The sequence below is a fragment of the Nuphar pumila genome, chromosome 12, assembly GCF_984573655.1.
Source record: "Nuphar pumila chromosome 12, dmNupPumi1.hap1.1, whole genome shotgun sequence".
In the NCBI taxonomy this organism is placed as follows: Eukaryota; Viridiplantae; Streptophyta; class Magnoliopsida; order Nymphaeales; family Nymphaeaceae; genus Nuphar; species Nuphar pumila.
The window spans coordinates 26,525,640-26,547,183 of record NC_143260.1 but is presented as its reverse complement, the minus strand read 5'-3'; the positions used below and the strand labels follow the sequence as shown (position 1 = coordinate 26,547,183).

Here is a 21,544-nt window from a genome sequence, read left to right as displayed (position 1 = left end):
AAAAACAAGGCACCTCACAATCCTCAAGAGTCAAGAGCTGCTCTGATACCATTTTAAAAAACAAGAATCTTTCAAACACACAAAATATGTCCTTCAAGGATCCAAGAGAAGAAGAACAAGTATCCACAACAATAAATATTTTATTCATCCACTAAAATGCAAGAAGCACACATTTGAAGAGGGGGTGACCCCTATTTATATACATGAGATGAGAGGGAAAAAGAGACTCAAATAGAGTCGTTGGAGCTAGTCCAACGACTCTATTTGTAGCCGTTGGACTAGCTCTGATGGCTCCAAGACTAGTCAACTTTTACTTGACTAGTCAGCATATTTAGTTCAAACTGAACTAGATACAAAAAATAAAAAAATAAGAAATGGAGAAAATATATATATATATATATATATATATATATATATATATATATATATATATATATATATATATATATATATATATATATATATGCACATTTTAACATGAGTATCTTGCAGGCTGATATGTTTCCTTTGGGCATAAACTTGAGGATAGAATTAAAAATCTGATAAAATCTGAGGTTTACTGCCAGTCACTTCTAAATTCATGCTGTCATCATGACTAGGCTGAATCTGATCCCTACCTGAATCACGATGCTCTCCTTTAGCAGCCTGTTTATTTGATTGAGGAAGTATAGAACTCAGCAAGAAATGAGTCGCAGGATTATGCCCTGCACTAGTGCTGCACATATGTTCATGAAACATTACATGTCTGAAAATTATAATTTTCTTGGTCATGAGATTAAAACATCTATATACCAGATACTCATCACCATACCTAATGAATTAACACTCTTGAGCCTTTGGAGAGAGCTTATTACACTGTCATGAATGTGAACGTAGCACTTACTACCAAAAGCACACATGATACAATAATCATGGTGCCTATTGAAAAGAAGAAAATATGGTAATCTTTTGCCAAGATTTGAAAGAGGATACGATTGATGCAATATACGACTGTATGAAATGCCTCGCTCCACAAATCACTCAACCGTGACTCCATGAGCATAGTCAATGCAGTCTCAACTGTGTATGCTTCCTCTCTGCTACCCCATGTAGTTGGGATATGCACTATACCATTATCATGCAAGTAGTTAGAAAATGCCACCGACATATATTCACCACCACCATCTCTACGAAAACGCATGATCTTACCAGTAAGGTTTTAAAACCCATGACTCGGGACTCGACTCGTTCTTTATTGGCTCGTGACTCGGCGGGTCAACTCGGTGACTCGGATCGGGTTTTGTTAACTTTTGATTTTAAAAAAACAATATATAAATATGCACTAGAAGATAAATAGTTGAGAAATGATAAATAGTTGCTTCATCCTTGTGATTTGAGGTTTTAATTTGGTTGGTGAGTCTGTTTTTCTTGGATCTAGTCATAATGATCATTCTTGTAAAGGAACGTGAGAAATTCTCAGAACTGTTTGATCACTTCTCCTTCTAAATCTATTCTTTTTCTCGTGCTGTTGTAACCATCTATTTCTTTTCCCCTGTTACCTTTATGTTCATCATTTATTTCAAAGAAGCTTTCTATTACAGTTGATCTGCAATTTCTATGTTCTCCTTCATTGAATTTGTTATGGTAAGATGAAATGATTTGGAATTTTGGATGTGTTGTCAAATGTGTTAGGAATGCACATCTATGTTATGTGTTAAAATTTTACTGGTACATTGTCTTTAATGGAACCTACAAGTCACAGGTTAACAGAAAATGCACATAAGTAGAATTGCAAAGTCAAGGATGAAAGCACATAGTTGAGCGTGTGATGGATAAGACTGATATTTCCTTAATTTTTACCTTCAAAATATTTCTTATAGTAAGATGAATTGGCTTGCTGTAGTCAAATCATAGTGATAGACTTCTCTTAAGGTCCTTGTGATGCACACTGTAATCTAGTGACAATTTTGATGCACAACTAGATAAAAACAATTTCATATGCACTAGAAGTTTTTTTTTTCTTCAGTATGATCTAAGGCCCAGCACTCGCCCGAGTCAGGCCCGAGTCTTGGCAAACCGAGTTTGCCTTGCCGGGTTGACTTGCTGGAGGGCCGAGCCGAGCCGAGTCGACTCGGCGAGTTTTAAAACCTTGCTTACGAGAGAATTGAGTTTCCACACAAGATTTGAATCTTTGGAACGATTGAAATACTTGATCTTTATGTTCCAAGAAATAGACCTAGGTAAATTTAGTAAAATCATCAACAAAGATAACATAAAATATGAATTTGGACATAGACAAGACTGAGGCTGACCCCACACATAAGAATGAATCAATTCAAGAGGAAACAAATCTCTTTTATTAGAAACATGAAACGGGTTCATAACTATTACATAAATGACAACTAGAACATGAAAGACATTTTGATAAACTTATTCTTTAAGGGAATAAGTCCATCATTACACAAGGACTAAATGAAATTAGAGTTGCAGTAGCCAAGTCTACGATGCTGTAATGAAACAACAAGTGCACAAATAGAATGCCACAAGGGGCTACAAAGGTGCACACACAAGTACTAAAGCCTCTATTGGGCCAAATACAAAGAGCCACTAAGGGCTAAGACACAATCTCTCAAAAGAGAGCAAACATAAGTAAAAAAATAGGGCTTTATTCAAATATGCAAAGAAACAAGCATAACATAATACACAAGGGATTGCCCAACTGGCTATTGGGCCAGCCCCAATGGCTAGATTTCATTTCTAGCTATTGGGGCTGGTCCAACAGCTAGTTGGACTAGCTCCCAACAACACTTTTGCAAGTCAAAAAATAAATAAAAAGAAAAGAGAATAAAATAAAAAAAGCGGACGTCAGTCCCTAGTGGATTGACGCCTATTACAATACTGAAATGACTGAAATATCCTTGATGGATATTTCGGTTTACATACACATAAAAGGATATATATATATATATATATATGTGGGGGGGGGGGGGGGGAGTAGAGCATAGGTGCTTGATGGGTTTTTCTTCTCTTTTGGTGTTTTTTTCGCAGTTCTAACCCCATAAATGTGTTGGGCATGGTTGATTTACGAGGAATCCACACCTCGATCATGTGTTTTCAATGAAAAAAATGATATTTGGAGCCTCAAAACTTTACAAAGATTTTGGAAAATTGATTTTTCGAACCTTATAAAAACTCACCCATGTGTTGGAATTGAACACTTCAAGAGTTGATCTCTATAAAATCAAGTACATAGATCACATCTGGACGGTCAAAGGTCAAAATTTAAAAATAAAATGAAAAAAACCTGAAAACCTATCAAGCTCGTATCACAAGCACCTAATGTTCAAGCACCTACGCTCTACTCTCTTTCTATATATAATACATTTTAACATTCCCCCTCAAACTTACAATGTGATAACGGAAAGTTTGTCAAGAAAAAATAAAATTGAGGTGACGGAAGCACCTTGGTGAAGAAGTTTGCTAGTTGATACTCGGAAGTAACATAAGGTAGGGTAATGGTCTGCCTAAAAAATTCTTCATGCACATAGTGACAATCCATTTCTATATGCTTGATTCTTTTATGAAACGCCAGCTATGTATATTGTACTCTTATTGTTACAACATGGTCTGAAAGGTGTCTGAAGATGAATGCTCATATCTTTAAGTAATCTTCGCAACCAAACGATCTCTGATGTTGTCGTAGCCATTGCACAATACTCGGCTTTAGTGGATGATAAAGTTACTTTATGTTGCTTTTTGCACTTCCATGACACCAGATAATCACCTAAAAAAGTACAAAAACCAGTAGTTGAACATCAATCATTTGGATCTTCTCCTCAATTTGAGTCAAAATAAACAATCAACTCAAGAGATGAAGAGAAGGATAACAAAAAACCTTTAAAGGTAGAAGTTTGTAAATATGACCTCTAGAGGTAGAAGTTTATAAATACTTAACAATTCTCATCATAATACTCATGTGAACTTTGGTGGGAGAATGTTGGAATTGGCTAGCAGTATGAACGACATGCGCAATATCTGACCTAATGATAGTTAAATAAGTCAGGGCACCAATCATTTGGTGATATGGATTAAGATCATCGAGAGGTGTCTCATCGTCAATCTTTGTCTTGGCATTAATAACTTTAGGTGTGTTCATTGTTTTATCAGTAATGCCTGACTTGTCAATAATATTATTAGCAAACTTGATTTGAGAAAGCAAGTATCCTCTAGGAGAGTAAGCAACCTCAATTCCAAAGAAAAATCTAAGAAATCTAAGATCAATCATTTCAAAATATTTTTTAAGAAAACATTTAATATAGTTTACTCTTTGTTTGTCTTCACTTGTAATGATTATATCATCAAGATAAAGGAGAAGTATAACAATCCCTGCATCGGATTTCTTAGTGAACATGGCAGTACCAGTATAACAAGATTTAAAACCAAGCTTTAGCATAACAAAACTAAAGCAATCATACCAAGCTTTAAGTGCCTTTTTCAAACCATAAAGCGCCTTTCTCAATCGAAGTACCTTACTAGAGGGGACTTCATATCCAGGAGGTGAATCCATATAAACTTCTTTTAAGTTTCCATTTAAAAATGCATTTTTTACATCCATTTGGTAGATAGGCCAACCCTTAATAGCGGCAACAACAATGAGGGTCCTAACTTGTAATATCGTGCATTTTTCTATGATTTTTAAAATAAAAAAATATAATATAATTTATTTAAAATTAATAAAATCATGGGAAAACAACTACAATATAGGTGATGTTAGCAGGGTATGGGGCCCTTTGACATGAATTATTTGAGTTATTTATGATTTCAGAAATTTTCAGTTTTTAACCTTTAAATTTGAGAGAAAAGCAAGCGAAATTGGGGTTAAATTCAGGCGAAATTCAGAAGCAAAATTCAGGTATGACCAGTGTTAGATCTGCCTTGGAATGTAGATTGCTTTGATGATATGTTTTTTCGAAATCGGATTATGGTTGTCCCGAAAAATGCATTTTTCAAAAATGTTCGACCTCTATTTTTGACATTTTTCTGGATTGGATTGGATTGGACTGGATCTCCGTCTAATCCAAGTTAATATGGATCTGGACTTATTCTAGGATCCATATTGACTAGGATTTCGTTCAGGTACGATTCATGTGGATTTGAATATGGATTTGGGTCTTGGATCCAAATCTGGATCCAAAATTCATCCATGACCATTTTCAAACTTTAAAATCAACCTTTAAATTAAAGATAGGATGAGGTAGAGTTCTACCTGGGGTAGAACTCTACCCCATAGAGCCTTCCAGAGGGGGGGCAACATCCTATGGAATATTCTTTAAAATATTAAATAAAATAAATAATAAAAAATTTAATTAATTAAAAAGATAAGATCTATAAGATAAGAGTAGAGTTCTACATGAAGTAGAATTCTACCCAACTAAAAGATTCTAGAGGGGACATCACCCCTATCTAGAAACAATTTAAAAACAAATAAAATAATAATAAAACAATATATAAAGGGGTTGTATCTCCCTCTCTCTAGATTTCATATTCTAGAGAGAGTGAGAGAGAGAGAGAGGTGAGAAGCAAAAATCGTGAAACTCGTGTGAGGAGAAAGAGAGAAAAAAAGAAAGAAAAAAAAGAAAGAGAAAAAAGAAAAGAAAGAAAGAAAAGGAGAAGAAAAAAAATATTCTTTTTCATACATCCATCGATTTTTCCGATCTTCGATTCAAGTTACAAGTTTCTCTGTAGATTCTTACATGAAGGGAATACATATAAATCGATTTATGTATAAAGTATTAGAGGGAAAGGGGAAACCTGATTCTAATATATATAATGACGATTATATATATATATATATATATATTTATTTGTGTTTGTCGATTTTTCTTGTAGATACAAATCTGAAATATGTATTTATACATATTCCAAATTTGTCGATTTAATGATTTTACACATGAGAAGATGCATGTAGATAGATTATCAATTTTTCTATGCTTATATACATGTAAATTAGACCATCGATTTTTTTAATCATGCATCTGATTTTATGCATTTAATCTTTGGGTAACAATTTTTTTAGCTTGTCTCTGAAAATATAATATGGTTCAGATTTGTTGAATCGCTTTTTGCTCATGCATACCATATATATATATATGATCAAATCTGATAATTTTTTTGACATGCATACGGTTGAATATATTTTACTGTTCCAAACTTAACGTGTGCATACATGTGCATCTAATGTTTTACTGTTTCAGATTTAACAAGTTGCATACACATGCACCTGAAAATATGCATCTGAAAAATATATTCTTGACTCAGATCTATCGAGTTTTGGTATGCATGCAACTGAATATATATATATATATATATATATATTTATTGTGATCTGCCAAATATATATACTCATGCTGATTTGGATCAGATCTGCCGAACATATGTATATGTTGCTTCGGTTCAGATCTGCCGAATTATATGTTTATTTTGGATCAGATCTGCCTTGACACATGCTTATGTATGTGCATATATTTATGTTTAGTTTTTATCGAGTTTAACATATATAAATATGCAGTCCAGCATGTATAGTTATGTAGACAGGTCTGGCCAGCCGATGTACATGATCACAAACATGTACATGGATCAACCAGGAGGCTGTTAGATGTATATCTTTGGTCTGACCGACCCATGTATATGTTTGTGAACATGTACATGGATTAGCTAGCAGGGCTGGTACATGTTTGTTTGTTTGAGGTCTGGCCGACCCATGGATCAACCAGCATATTGGAAATATGTATTTTTCAGCATTGATTGACCCATGTACGTGAATTTGATCGTGTACATGGATCAACTCTAGTTGTTGGCTTGGTAAAATTTCTGCGTGATTGATTTAAGTGCATGAAATTGGCCATGTACATGTTTAAGATTGATATATGTATTCTTTTTTAGATGGCACATAAACCCAATCCTGATTTGAGCAGTTTGCAATTGTGCATGTCATATGCATGAACCTGAAATTTATTTGATGTTTGCATGACCGTGATCATATGCATGTTTGGTTGATTATGCATGGAATTGATCATGAATGGTGTGTTCTGCAAGCATTGTATTCACATTCGTATGTGCTTGGCTTAATGTGCATTCATATTTGTGTGTTTTGAATGTGCATTGTGAACATGTTTGAAAACAATGTATATGTTGCATGTTCACTGAAATTTTGCAACGATGCATAAATCACTTTTGATATGTGTTGGTGGTCAGATGTGAACCACTGCGGGCCATGTAGGCCAGGAGCATGTGTTGCTCTAACTGTTGATGACACACACACACATATATATATATATATATATATATATATATATATGTGTGTGTGTGTGAGAACATATATATTTTAACAACCCATACCCGTACCCGTAACCTATACCTGAACTTGTACCTGTACCTGTACCCAAGTGACATAGGTTTTGCCCAAAAAAAACAGAACTAAAAGAAAGCCCTCTCTAGATTGATAGCCTGTTTATTTTATGAGACATATGGCTTTAATTATTGCATGAGTGCTTTTTCTATGAGAATGTATGCACTTAGTCTCTCATATTGTTTCTTTTATTTATGCATATGCCTTGGTTCCTTGTTAAAACTCTCGTGTCATCTTTTGAAAATATGTATTTTTGTATTACAATTGATAGCATTAAGATGTTCTTCAAACACATGTTTGAGAATGGTTATAGATTTTTCATCTCTAGATTGTCGTGAATACATTTTGATAACCGTTTTGTAATGCTTTTTAAGCATTCTTTTACATAAATAAAATTGTTTATTTATGTGTGTTGTTCCTCTTTTACCCTTTTTATGGGTTTTGCTTAAAGTGTCTTTTAGACACCTCCTTTTGAGTGTTCGAAGAACATTTGTGGAAGACCACCTTTTGCTTCATTACATGATAACTCAATGTTCTCTAAAATGTGATTGCATTATGATAAATGATTTCATAACCTTCTTTTGGCTTCATCCCTTAATGGGTGTGTGTCCTCGCACTTTATGTGCATGTTTATTGGTTCATTATTGAACCTATTGCATTCAAAATCATCTTCTTGTGTGGGCTCTATCCCACTTTAATGAGATATTTTCTCTATTTTATGTATGCCTTTTTTAGCATGTTGTATTATGAGAGCTTTCGTGAGCTTTCTCTTCTTACATGATATAGAAATTTGATATGCATTATTTGCTTAATGTTTCATGATAAGTCTTTTTTTGGTATAAATTAAAGAATTTATCATGATTAAGCATAATTCGTGTTTATGCAAAATTGTTGTTATGAGGCATATTGTTGTGATTGATTATATTGGACCTTTGATTCAATTTTTTAATCGGTCCTCTTTGTAAAAACTTCTATTTGGAAAATGATTCCCTTAAGTGTTTATTGCCTTTTTATGGCATTTATATTTGTCCATCACATGTTATTTAATGCATCATTTGTTTGGCCTTATTATTGTTATATTAGAGATGTTTGTTGAGGTGAGTTATGTGCACCTCGTGTTATGTCATTTTAGATTGTCAACTTGTAGTTTGACTTTAAAATGACTTGTTATGTGATATCTAATTATGAGTGTGTCACTCGTTTATTTTGGCCATTGATTTTATTATGGATGCTCTTAATTATGTATACATGTGATGAATGTCTAAAGTTTGAAATCATAAGTGTTTTAAGATATATTGAAATTGATAATCTGTTAAATGTTTGTCAATACAAGTCTTATTGCCTCAAGTGTCTTCTCCTTTTATCCCTCTTATCTAAGTGTCATCATATGTAGACAAGACATATTGTTCACACCTTTGTGTGTGTTGGTAGCCTTTTGTTGGCTTTGTTCTCTTGGTCTAGTAGTTGAACACACTTATCTTGAGTGTCATCATATGTAGACAAGGCACGTTGATTCACACTTTTGTGTGTGATTTTAGTCAATGTTGGCATTTGTGTCCTTGTTCTAGTCGCTGAGATGTATGCCCATGGTTGGCTTTTTTCACTCATTTCAAGTATCATTTTATGTAGACAAGAGATGTATTGTCACACTTTCGTGTGTGTTTTAGTCCATGGTTGACTTGATACTCTTGTTCTAGTAGCTAAACATACTTGATTTTGAGTATCTTTTTACGTGGACAAGAGATGCTTTTAGTCCATGTTGGCGTGTATTCTCTTGTTTTTGTCGTTGACAAACTCATTTGAAGTATTATTACACGTAGACAATAGGTGTTTATACACACCTTTGTGTGTGTCTTTGACCTTTAATGACATTATATTTATGTTCTTATTCTAGTAACTTATACACTTGATTTATGGGTATTGGAGGACTAATGAGGTAGTTGCTTGTAGTGGATGAACTATTGTTGAAATTTGCAAAATTTTATTTATTTATATATTTTTTTAAGAAATACAAGTGGATCATATCATTGATATGCATATTTGGAAATCAATTTGATATTTTGGCATTTAATATATGTATCAAGTGCTTATGGTTTTTTGACCACCTTTATATTTGATATGCATAATGAGTTTTTGTATTTGCAATCATTTGAGTGGGATTTTCCTAAATGTGTAAGGTCCTCTACTCAAATAACATTCATTCTTGACTCTTGGGTGAATGTTTTTAATATACTTAGTCAAATCATGTTTTTCATATGACATTTGTTTGACATAGAACTTCTTCTCTTTAAAGATGCGAAAGACCCTATTGATTGACTTATGTGTGTTAAATATGCTTTTGTAAAGCCCCATCTTGGGATCTCATATATTGAAGTTCATATTCGTCATGTCTTTGTGCATTTGTATCCGTGTCTTTGTGCACTTATGAGTGTTCTTCTTTGTGCCTTTATGCACTCTTTGTTTTTCTTGATTTTGTTACACAAAGTCTCTTTTTATAGAAAATTTTCTTATACCTTTGTGTACTTTTATTCAAGTGTGTCTTTGTACATGTTTTTCTTTGTACTGTTGGTACTTGTAGTGCACATCTTTGAAGACTTTTTCACATTTAGTAATGTTCTCTTCTTAGTGTGGCTTTTGTGCCCATATCCTTCTTCAAGAACATAGTGTGTTTTATCAATAGAGTATTTAAGTTTAAATTATTTTTGCATAATACTCAATTGAAATGCATGAAATATCTTTTGAATAGTTGTTTTGATGAAATCATATGGTCAATCTTATTTGATATCTTTTATTTGATTAAGATACAAATATATTTTTTACTTGGAGTTCTTTTGGCTTGTTTATACAGGATCGCCAAGATGAGATGAAAGAAATATCTATGATACATCGTGAAAGGAGCTTGGGGATGATCATTAAAGACAATTTACGTCTGACATTTGCAAAATTCTTTCATGTGCTCTAAAGATGATGGCTTTCATTGAAGATTCTTTGAAGACTTGAAACCCTCCTTTTTGTATCTTCAAACTTTTCGTTATCCCCACGTAAAGTTTGAGGGGGGGGGGGGAGGGGGGTGTTAAAATATATATGTTCTCACACACACACACATATATATATATGTGTGTGTGTGTGTGTGAAATACTTGGTAGGGGTATTTTGGTCATTTTACATAGTTGTTTTTAGAAACAACTATTTTATGTAATTACTTATTTTTAGTTCTATTTTTTTATATTGAAAAGGGATTCACACATAAGGGGCCCCATATGGAGCCGTTGGGGCTCCCAACGTCTCTATGGGGAGCCCCAAATGGGTCCCCCTTTTCAGCCTTCATTTTTTGTATAAATAAGGGGTTCCCCCCTCTTGTATTTTATGGCCTTTTAGACCCTCATTCAATAAAGCATATGTAACTTATGTCTCTTCGTAGGCTTATTGTGGTGTCCCTTAGTGGACCATTTTGTTATTCCCCGTTGTGGGGTTGTGTTTGTCCAATGTTGAACCTTATGAATGCATTATGCATTCTTGAAATTCATTTCCGCATACTTTCTAACATGGGTATGGGTACGGGTACGGGTACGGAGGGTACAACACGGCAAACCAAAAAAATGTGGGTACAGGGACATAACTATATATTTATATATTAAATATCACATAAATACAAAATAAACTGAATATAATCTAAATATATTTGCTATATCTAAAATATATATTATATACTGAAAATATAATTATAAATTAAATACAAATATGTACGGAAGGTAAAATGGTGTGTTCGGGTGTTGAAGTGTGTTAACACGGGGATACACATGTCAACATGGGTACGGAGGGCAAAATGGAGTGTCCAGGTACCATAGGGGAAAACTAGGAGAGGGGATATCATTTTAAAGAATAAACAGACTGAAGGTCACTCTTGCCTTATATCTATTTAATCCCCAAAGTTTAGTTCTGAAATTTAGCTAAGGTACCAAAATGTTGCTGGTTCTAAGAGATCGGTGGTGCTAAATGTCTGAAATTGGTCATGTCAAGCCACCTGGAGAAATTGTGATAGATAACTCCTTAAGAAAACTTATTTAACCCCAAGATTTTTTGGGAAAAGAAAACACCAAATGATGAATGAAACATCTTTGCAACATTGATCTTCATGAATGGTTATGGGGGTATGTCTTTAAATATTGATCTTCATGATTTACCATTAAAAAATACCGCCAATGAGAGTGTAACGACCCCAATCCATACCCTTTAAAAATGCGGAATATTTTTTTTTCTAAGAGTTGCGGAAACCTTCCCAGAGATCTGGGGTCCTCACAGTTCCACTTTCCATTGGATAGCCCAACCACCACAAACGAAGTTGCAATCATCATCCATATTAACCAACTAAAACTCTTTTATTAATGAGTAAGAAAATTTCAAAGACAAGGTTTTATTCAACTGAAAATAACGTAACAATTGCAGAAATTAAAAGAACTAAAAGAAGCAAAAATAGAGCCACTCTGTCCTCTGCTGAAGCCGTCAAGCTCAAGTATGACTCTTATCCATCCCCAGATGCATGTCCAACTTCACTGTTCACCATTTCCTGTGAAAAACCAACAAAATAGGGTGTCAGAACCGAAATTCTGAGTACAACTACTTATAAAGAAACCAGGTGAGATAAAGAACATAGATAAGATTTCATGCAGTGATTTGAGTGAGTGCAGATATAAAATTTTGCAACATTCAAATATCTATAACTACCAACAATTGCATGTGCTCACCAGTCAAGAATAGTAAATCAGTACCATATATCAAGAACTAAATTTCCAAATCTTGCAGCATGATTTTAATAAGTAAATCCTATGCTACCACCAACTCATGTCATGATATAGATAATGATTCAAACATGCATGATCTAATGCCTAACAGAAAAATGCATGATTATGTGCAATGCATGATTTCTTCTGTTATCTTTTATTTATGTTCCATCTTTCCATATGCATGCCCTATTAAATGCACACATCTTTAAGTTCCTCTTTTTTAATTACCGTGGCCCGCAGATACACCAAACAGGTACAAACTCCGAGGTCAAGTAGGTTCCCAGGGTAGCTTAACACACAATTTGTATTTTATTACTGGGTTCCAACTTAGCCCTCGACCGATATCAGGAAACAACACCATTCATCGGAACATTAGACCTCCACATCTAATGTCGGGGACACAAGGGACACCCCACGCCCACAAGTGTCACTTTCTTAGTATCAATAACAACAGTTGTGTCAAACACACCACTCCCGGGTAAAGTGGCAGATTCTCCCTAAAACCGTGACCAGGAGAAAGAACCTCAATATCGGGTTCTGGGGACCAAATTTACGCACACGGAGTTTTTGTATCCTCACAGTCTCCCCAAGACCGGATATCCAAGATTCTCATACTCCAGATGAGATATCTCAGAATGTATATTACATTGTTCTTATTATATCTTTATTAAAGTTAATTCTTTAAGTTTGCAACACCATATGCAAAAGTAAAGTGAAAAACCCGCATCCTCCACTGCGAAGACCCTTACGGAACTCCAGCCCGTATAAACAACTAGAACAGTGTAGTAATGTGTCAAACCATCTTATGTGGTTTAAGTGATGCATTTAAAAACATAAATAATAAAAAAACAAACCCACGGCTCTCCAGGCCGATGATGGTCCATTTAGGCCATCGAGGCATCACATCTCAAAACAAAAGTAGTGTTTTATTTATAACACTAAGCCAAAGTGCCAACAGCATGTGCACTTATGAAATCATAAACCCAAACATATGCATGTCATAATTCATTCATATGCATTTTCAATATGTGTGTGTTACCTACATCATATACGGGTATTAACCAATCCATGGTTTCTTTAAGTGTATGAGTGTACATGTACCATGTCACATATAAATCAAGCGTACATGTTCAAGAAGACTTACTAATAATTGAATCATGCTCACACTCATGCGTACCATAATCATAACCGTCAAGTGAAAGCATAAACTTCCACGGCAAGTGTTTCCATACAATCCAATACACAAGCTTTTAAATAACACACGGATTCTAGACAAAAATATAATGTTCAGCTAGAGACATCCAAGCAAGATATATTATATATAAAATTTCAGTTTTATGTATCCATCCTCCCTAAACAGTGTAACATGAGCACTATTATACACAACTGAAAATTTTCAGGTTATGCTTCAATGATCCCACGCTGCATCTTACAAATTTTGAGCTTAACCACACTCAAGCACCATCTTACGCCAATAGACAGCCTACAGCATCACATTAGGTAATGCATGCAAGATTCTGTCGGCCTTTAACAGTTCATGAACCTAGCAGCAGTGTATTACACTATTCATATTTTAATGGTTTAAGACTTTGTATATTCATTTATGAAAATAGGAAGTCCGATTAACATCATTCGGCTAACTACGAAAACATATGGAAATCAACCCTACCAATAGAAATCAGGACATATACAGGGACAAAATTAATAACCCTCGGGCCTGAGTAGGTAAAGCAAGCATATCAAACATACAATTTGCATGGTACATAGGACTGACCCTTTTCGAACATAATTAATCTAATGAAGGTATACCAACAACCATTCAAGCGGTTCATATCCCAATGACCGCATTCGTACAACTCCCTGTTTTACAACAGAAATTTTTTTTTATTCCTATATGGCAGTAACACAGCCCAAAGATAAGTGGGTTCCTAACTAGTCCATTCCCAGCAAAATTTTTATTAAAGTTATTCAGTAAGGGAAAAATAGTTTTGTTTCTAAAAAGATACACAAGTTCAATCCCAGCCTTAATGTCAATTACCATTAACTTTAAAATCAGTCAATTTGGATGATATTTAAAAGCTTTGAGACTACTCATTCATATCGATTATTCTGTCTAAGTTAACAGAAGTATTGGATGTTAATATTAGGCTCAGAAATTTTAGTTCAAAAACTGTAACTATAAGACCACTCCTTCAGGATTCCTTACATATAGATAAACCCTTAACAGAAAAACAAACACACCTAAAAGATAATGGATCAAAATATCTGAAATGCATGCAAGGACGCTGTTCCACATGGGTGAAGTATAAAGCAATCTTATTATAATCAGGGTTGCCGTTCCACCCTAATCAAGCTTCACTCAACTTGAACTTCATTCCAGCAAAGGCACAGACTATAATTATCAGTTTTGTATGCTCTCATCCCGAGATTCAAGCTTAATATAACAGATGATAATTTAACTTTATGTAAAGGTAAACCCTGAATGAAGCTGATGTGGATAAGGAATCACAAAAAGTACTTTGTAAACAAGCAACCATCAAAAGTCTGAAATCATTAATTAACTAAAAAGAATATCCAACTCAAGATTACAGCTATGTACAGTTTTACTCATGATGATTGCTAAAGCAGTTCATGCCTGAAAGAACAAATAAAGTGCACAGTGCCACATGGACACACTTTAATTAATAGGACAACCGATGCATTCAATTTTTATATAGTTGGCTCCAAGCAATTATCTAATACAGCAAAATCCAGGATAATCAAACAAATCACCACATTAATACATCCTAAGTATTAAAATTTCAGAACTTACACTAATTCAAGAATCAATTAGGGAAATAAAATTGGGGGTCACGGTTATCAGGGTATATGCCTTTAACAAAAAAACTGAAAACCCCCAAATCCACTGATTTGGGGTTTTGGATAACCCGCACCCCTCATTAGGAAAGATCCCCAACCCCCAAATCATAGATTTGGGGTTTTAGGTTTAGGGTTGATATAAACCCCAAGTCCTACCCTCAAATGCCCGCATGGAATCGAACCCATGTTCGATTCCTCACCCCGATTCCAAGGAGCACCGTACCTGTTTCTGATGGATTTCCCGACGATCGAAGGCTGGAGGCGCGTAGGCACGGTCGACTGGTGTCGCTCCACGCTGCTGCCGTGAAGAAGGGTGCTCGCTGGAGGGCTTTGGTGGGTGTGGTTTGCCGCAGCTCGCCGGCGACCTCCTCCCCTTCAATGCACACCCAACTCAACAGAGAGAGGGATAGAGGGAGAGAGAGAGAGAGACTGAGTAGAGAGGGAGAGACGAGTGGAGAGGGCTCCCTCTCCACTTCCTTTTATCGGCCAAGACCCCCCTCCCCCTTCCATGCCGAGATGGGGGGGGGGGGGGGGGAAGGTCGGTTACGCCCAGCGTAACCCCCCCTGCCTCCCCCTTTCTGATTTCGGCTCCAGCTTTATCGGCAACCCTTATCGGGTTGCCCTTTTCTTTTAAAAGAGCTGCTACAGGGCGTGGCTCGGGTCCGGACCCGAGACCCGTAACCCGGCCCCAAATCAAAATGGATCCACAAGTTGGATCCAAATGGATCCAACTGTGGATCCTCGGATTAATTTTAAAAATAATTTTTTTTTATTTATTTATTGTTATTATTATTATTAAATCGGGATTTAAATTAATTAATCCTAATTACCCCCTTTATGGGTCCTAGATCCGAAATATGGATCTAGGCCCAATTTGAATTATTTTATAATAAAAATTTCGGGTTTTACAGAGAGAATATCACTTGTCCACATTTTTTCCTGAGCATTCTAACGTGAGCTAAATGGTGTATAACTAGTTTGAAACTTTGAATTGTTTTCCTGGATCAAGGACATCAGCTAGTCCTGGACATGATTCCGAATATGATATAATTGCAATGTCTTATTGATATCTTTTTTACTTTTTTCATAATTATACATAAATAGAACACATAATGCGCATGACTTCTGAATGCACCAACCATCATTCTTGATCTGCGTAGCTGCTAGTTTCAGTCATAATGTGTAAGTACCCAATGTGCCACTGCTTAGCCTGTCTCCTGTAGTTTCTAGAACTGTTATTGCATTTTACTTTTTTTACTGAATTCTAATTATTAGTAGTCAATTTCTTGCAAATTTTAAATAGATTAGACAATATCGTCGTTTAGAGGATGGTTCGATAAACATTGTTGCTCGTGGCCAACAACGATTTCGTGTGCTAAAAAGCTGGATTGATGTTCAAGGAGCAGTAAGATTTCAACTACATTAGTTTCCTCATTTAAGTTGGAGTGCCTTGATGATTCTGACATCCAAAATTTTTTTAGCCTTGTGCACAGGTTGAAATTATTCAGGAAGAAACACCATTGCGAATCCCAAATGATGCATTTGGACAGTTGGCCTCTATCATTAACTTCCAAAGTGGCAGTGCTTCACATTTAGTGCACTCGAACACGTGCAGCAATCAAGAAAGCGATCATGATGGTGCTCAAAGCATTGACAGTGATCATTCAGTAAAAGAGGGGAATGTGCCCCAGTCAACAGTTAGTTATGGCAGTGAATCTGAAAGAATGGACGAATCTACCAGTGAAAGCGGTGATGAATTTGATCACGTGTGGTTTAATGGGTCAGTAACATCTTATCCGGTTACTTCAAGGAGATCACCTGTTCACCCTTTGGGTGGCAGAGCAAGTGAGAGTGGTAGATTTGAGCAAATCTTTGGTACTGATAAAGAATCGACACCAGAGAGACATCCTAGGAATGAAGGATGGAAGACCGCTAGAAAAGCCTGGGCAGCAGATGGAACTAGGTGGTTGTGTAGAGCTCAGAAATCCTTTTGGCCTCATTGGGTGTACAGGATGTATGATGCAAACCTTCTTGCTCGAAGGGCTGCAGGTAAATGGTCTTGTTTTGGAGAAGAATATTCCTCAATTATTTTTTTGTTTTGACTTTATTTACATCTTTTTCTCTCCTGGAAACATATATTCATCATGTACCCATAAAGAAGGATGGAGCGCATTATCTTATACAATAATTTTTTATAGGAAGAAGAATTTGTAGTCCTTGTGAGTGAATGTTTAGTACTAATTAGAAAAATAATTTATCTATAGTGTCTAAGTATCCCTTATCACCGAGTGTTCTCCAATTATGTTGTTCTAAGCCTGCTCTTAACATCCCTTAGAGATCTAAAACCGTGAGCTAGAGAAGAAGGTGGATTTTGAGGGATGAGCTGGATATGAAGGATGATTTTGGGGAAGAGGGTAAAAAGAGTAAGCTTCTGATTGTCCAGGTGGGGCTTCGGAAGGAGGGGATGGGGAGGAGCTTAGATGCTGTCGGCTTGCTGCCAATAAGTGTAAAGTCCGCAACTTTTCAAGATTTTTTAGAAATAATAAAGGATTATTCTTGATATTTTTATGAGAAATTCATCGATAGTTATTTAATCAATGAACTTTTGGATGTTTATCAAGTTATTTAAACTTATACGAGCTTTCTAGACACTTTCGGATCTGGATCTCGATGGGGCATCCACAAGGATCGGTCCTCATGGGACCCGGTTCAACTCATACATTTGACATACACAGTATCCTCTGAATCTCCTAATTAATTTATGTTTACATCTAATATATGATTCAAATTTATGAAACATTATAATAAGGACTCTAAACCATTTAAGTGGACCCGATCCAGGTTCATAATATTTCAAAAAGAACAGAACTCTGGGGAGATTCGAAGCACGATGAATGACTCAAGTGAAGAAAGAGAACTATCTCATAATCTCCTTCAATACTCTAGACGAGATAATGGGGAGCATCCATGTGCTCTTGAAAGATATCTTCAACTAACAAATGTTGAAGAGACTAGTGTTAGAAGATCGGAACGAAAAGATAGGCCTCCAAGTGGGTTTGTCTCATACGAATCCTTCTCTCCAAACTATAGGGCTTGTCTCCTGGCCATTCATTTCTATCATGAACCATCTGACTATAACGAAGCTAAAAATATAAAAGAATGGGTTGAAGCCATGAAAATAGAATTAGATGCATTACACAAGGCTCATACTTGGGCAATTCAACCTCTTCCTATAGGAAAGAAAACAATAGGGTATAGATGGTTTTTTAAAATTTAAAAAAAATGACGGGTCCCTGGAAAGATATAAAGCAAGGCTAGTTGCAAAAGGGTACTCTCAAGAATATGAAATAGATTACGAGGAAACCTTTGCCTCAGTGGCTCGTATGACTACTATTAGAGCTCTAGTTGCAGTAGCATCCATTAGAAAATGACCTATATATCAGTTAGTTGTTAAAAATGCATTCTTAAATGGAAACTTAAATGAAGAAGTATACATGGATCTTCTTCCTGATTTGACTATTGAAAATGGTATGGTTCTTCATCTTTAAAAAACTCTATATGAGCTTAAACAAGCCCCTAAAGCATGGTATGATCGATTTTGTGGTACTATGTTAAAACTTGGATTTAAATCTTGTTACACTGACACTGCTCTTTTTGTTAGATCTATAGGTACCTCATTTATCATTTTCCTTTTGTACGTTGATGATATGATTATCACTGTGAATGATCAAAAGAAAATTGAAGATATTAAAGTTTTGCTTAAAAAATCTTTTGATATGACTGACCTTGGTTTTTTGATATGTTTTTTAGGAATTGAAGTAGCCTATTTGCCAAGAGGATACATTTTATCTCAAATCAAGTTTGCAGCTAATATTGTTGCACGTTCGTGAATCACTGGCACAAAATATGCCGATACTTCTACAATGATAAATGAAAAAATGAGAGCTGAAGATGGAGTGTTGTTAGATGATCCAACTCCTTATAGACAACTTATTGGATCATTAATGTGTTTGTCCATTACAAGGCCAGATATTGCGTATGTCGTACACAGTGCGAGTCAATTTCAACCATCGCCCACGACGGTCCACATGACTGCAGTACTAAGAATAGTTCAATACATCAAGAAAATCATATCTAAAGGGTTATTTTTATCTTCTTTATTATCTTTAAATATTATTGTTTTTTACTGATTCTAACTGGGGAGGTGATCCTAATAACCGTCACTCAACTACAGGATTTTGTGTGTTTTTAGGTGATTCCTTCATCTCTTGGTGATGCAAAAAACAACAGAAAGTGTCTTTATCCTCTACGGAAGTTGAGTACAGGGCAATGGTCCAACAACCACCGAGGTCGTGTGGATAAGAGCGTTGATTTTTAATATGGGTATTGATGTCTCAGAACCTTCAAAACTGTGCTGCGATAACAAAAGCACCATATATATAGCCAGCAATCACACATTTCATGAGCGAACGAAACATATTAAGATGGATTGTCATTATGTTCGTGAATAATATTTGAAAGGGACTATTACATTGCAAGTTTCAGATTGTAGACTTCTTCACCAAAGCTCTTCCTTTGCCTAGATTTTTATATCTTCTTAGCACACTTTCGGTGATTCCACTGTAAGTTTGAGGGGGAATGTTAAAATTATATATATATATACACCTGACAAGGGTATTTTTGTATTTAGTACAGTCCACTAGGAACTGAAATTTAATCTTTTTATTTTTTATTTTGTTGTTTTGCAGTCATAATATGATTGTTGGGAGGCAGTCCAACTAGTCGTTGGACTGCCCCCAACGGTCATAAATAGAACCTTTTGTCTCAACACGACCTTTTGAATTGGTGCACTCGGATGTATGGGATCCTTCTTCGGTCATATCTAAAGGTGATTATTCGTATTATGTGACTTTTATTGATAACTTTACTAGATATTTATGGGTTTACTCCCTTAATCTTAGGTTGGAAGTTTTCTCCTTCTTTAAAGAATTTCACATAACAGTTAAGAATCAATTTCAAAGTAATATATCTATTCTTAGATCGGATTCAGGTGGGGAATATCTATCCAATGAATTTCAAAACTATCTAAAACTAAATGGAGTTTGCCATTAAAGATGCTGCTCTAAGACACCACGACAAAATGGGCTAGCGGAAAGAAAACATAGGCATATAATAGAAATCGCTAAAACTTTACTTTTTTCTAAAAATATTCTCAAAAGTTTTTGGGTCGAAGCCGTTTTAACTTTTACTTATTTGATAAATCGGATGCCATCATCCACTTTAAAAAATGTTTTTCCTTATGAAAACTTTATCAAAATAACACTTGATTTCAATCGTTTACGATTTTTTTGTTGTAAATGTTTTGTGTTTCTATACAAAAGGGACAAGTTATCACAAAAAACAATTGAATGTGTTTTCATTGGATATGGTAAAAATAAAAAATGGTATAAATGCTTTGATTTCAAAAATAACAAACTTAATGTTTTCAAAGATGTAACATTTTTAGAAGATGAAATTGGTTTTGAAGAATATGATAAGAGGGAAGAAATAGACTATATGTTTTTGTATGATCTCTCTCTAAGAGAAGATATACAAGCTAGTGATGACTCTTTAAATCATCATGAAATTATAGATGATATCAATCATGAGTACTTTAATATTGGAACATCACCTAGTAGCGAAGACATCACTAATAGTTCTAAAAATATTCAAGTTTATACTCGGCGTGAGAAAATAATCTTGCTAGTGCCTTAAAAAAATTCTCAATATGATGAACCTATAGAAGAAACTCCTCTTAAAAGATCTAGTTGATATTCTATTCCACCAAATAGGTTTGTTTCTTATGAGACATTATCACCCAATTATAAGACTTGCCTAATAGCTTTACATTTATACCATGAGCCTTCGCATTATAATGAAGCTAAAAATGTTTCTCGTTGGATTGAGGCCATGAACATAGAACTAGATGCTCTTAGTAAAGCAAAAACTTGAGAAGTAATTGAGTTACCTTCAAACAAGAAACCCATTGAATGTAGTTGGGTCTTTAAAGTGAAAACCAAAAGTGATGGAACTCTAGAGATATATAAAGCGAGGTTAGTAGGTAAAGGATACTCCCAAGAATATGGAATTGACTATGAGAAGAAGTTTTCACCCGTAGTTAGAATGACTAGTGTTAGGACTCTAATAGTCATTGCATCAACTAGAAAATGACTTATATACCAATTAGATATTAAAAATGCTTTTCTTAATGAAGAACTAAATGAAAAAGTTTATATAGATCCTCCACCGGGATTTGATATTGAAAAAGGAAAATCTCTTAAACTTTAAAAAGCTTTGTATGGTCTTAAATAGGCCCCCAAGGCTTGGTATGATAGTTTCAGTAATGCTATAATTATTTTGGGTTTTCATTCATGCTATACCGACATTGCTTTCTTTGTGAAAAAATACAAGTATTAGCATTATTATCCTTCTACTTTACGTAGATGATATGATTATAATATGGAACAACAAAAAA

The 21,544-nt window shown here is 35.0% G+C and overlaps 1 protein-coding gene across 2 annotated transcripts in view; it reads left to right on the top strand.

The window, feature by feature from the left end:
• LOC149820390 (uncharacterized) overlaps window positions 1–21,544 on the top strand; it is a 94,039-nt gene that overhangs the window by 56,056 nt on the left and 16,439 nt on the right. For both annotated transcript variants that reach the window (XM_089983562.1, XM_089983563.1), the window contains exons 6-7: window positions 16,334–16,435; window positions 16,512–17,079. In XM_089983562.1, coding sequence (XP_089839688.1) covers window positions 16,334–16,435; window positions 16,512–17,079 — 670 coding nt within the window. The remainder of the gene's footprint in view (window positions 1–16,333; window positions 16,436–16,511; window positions 17,080–21,544) is intronic.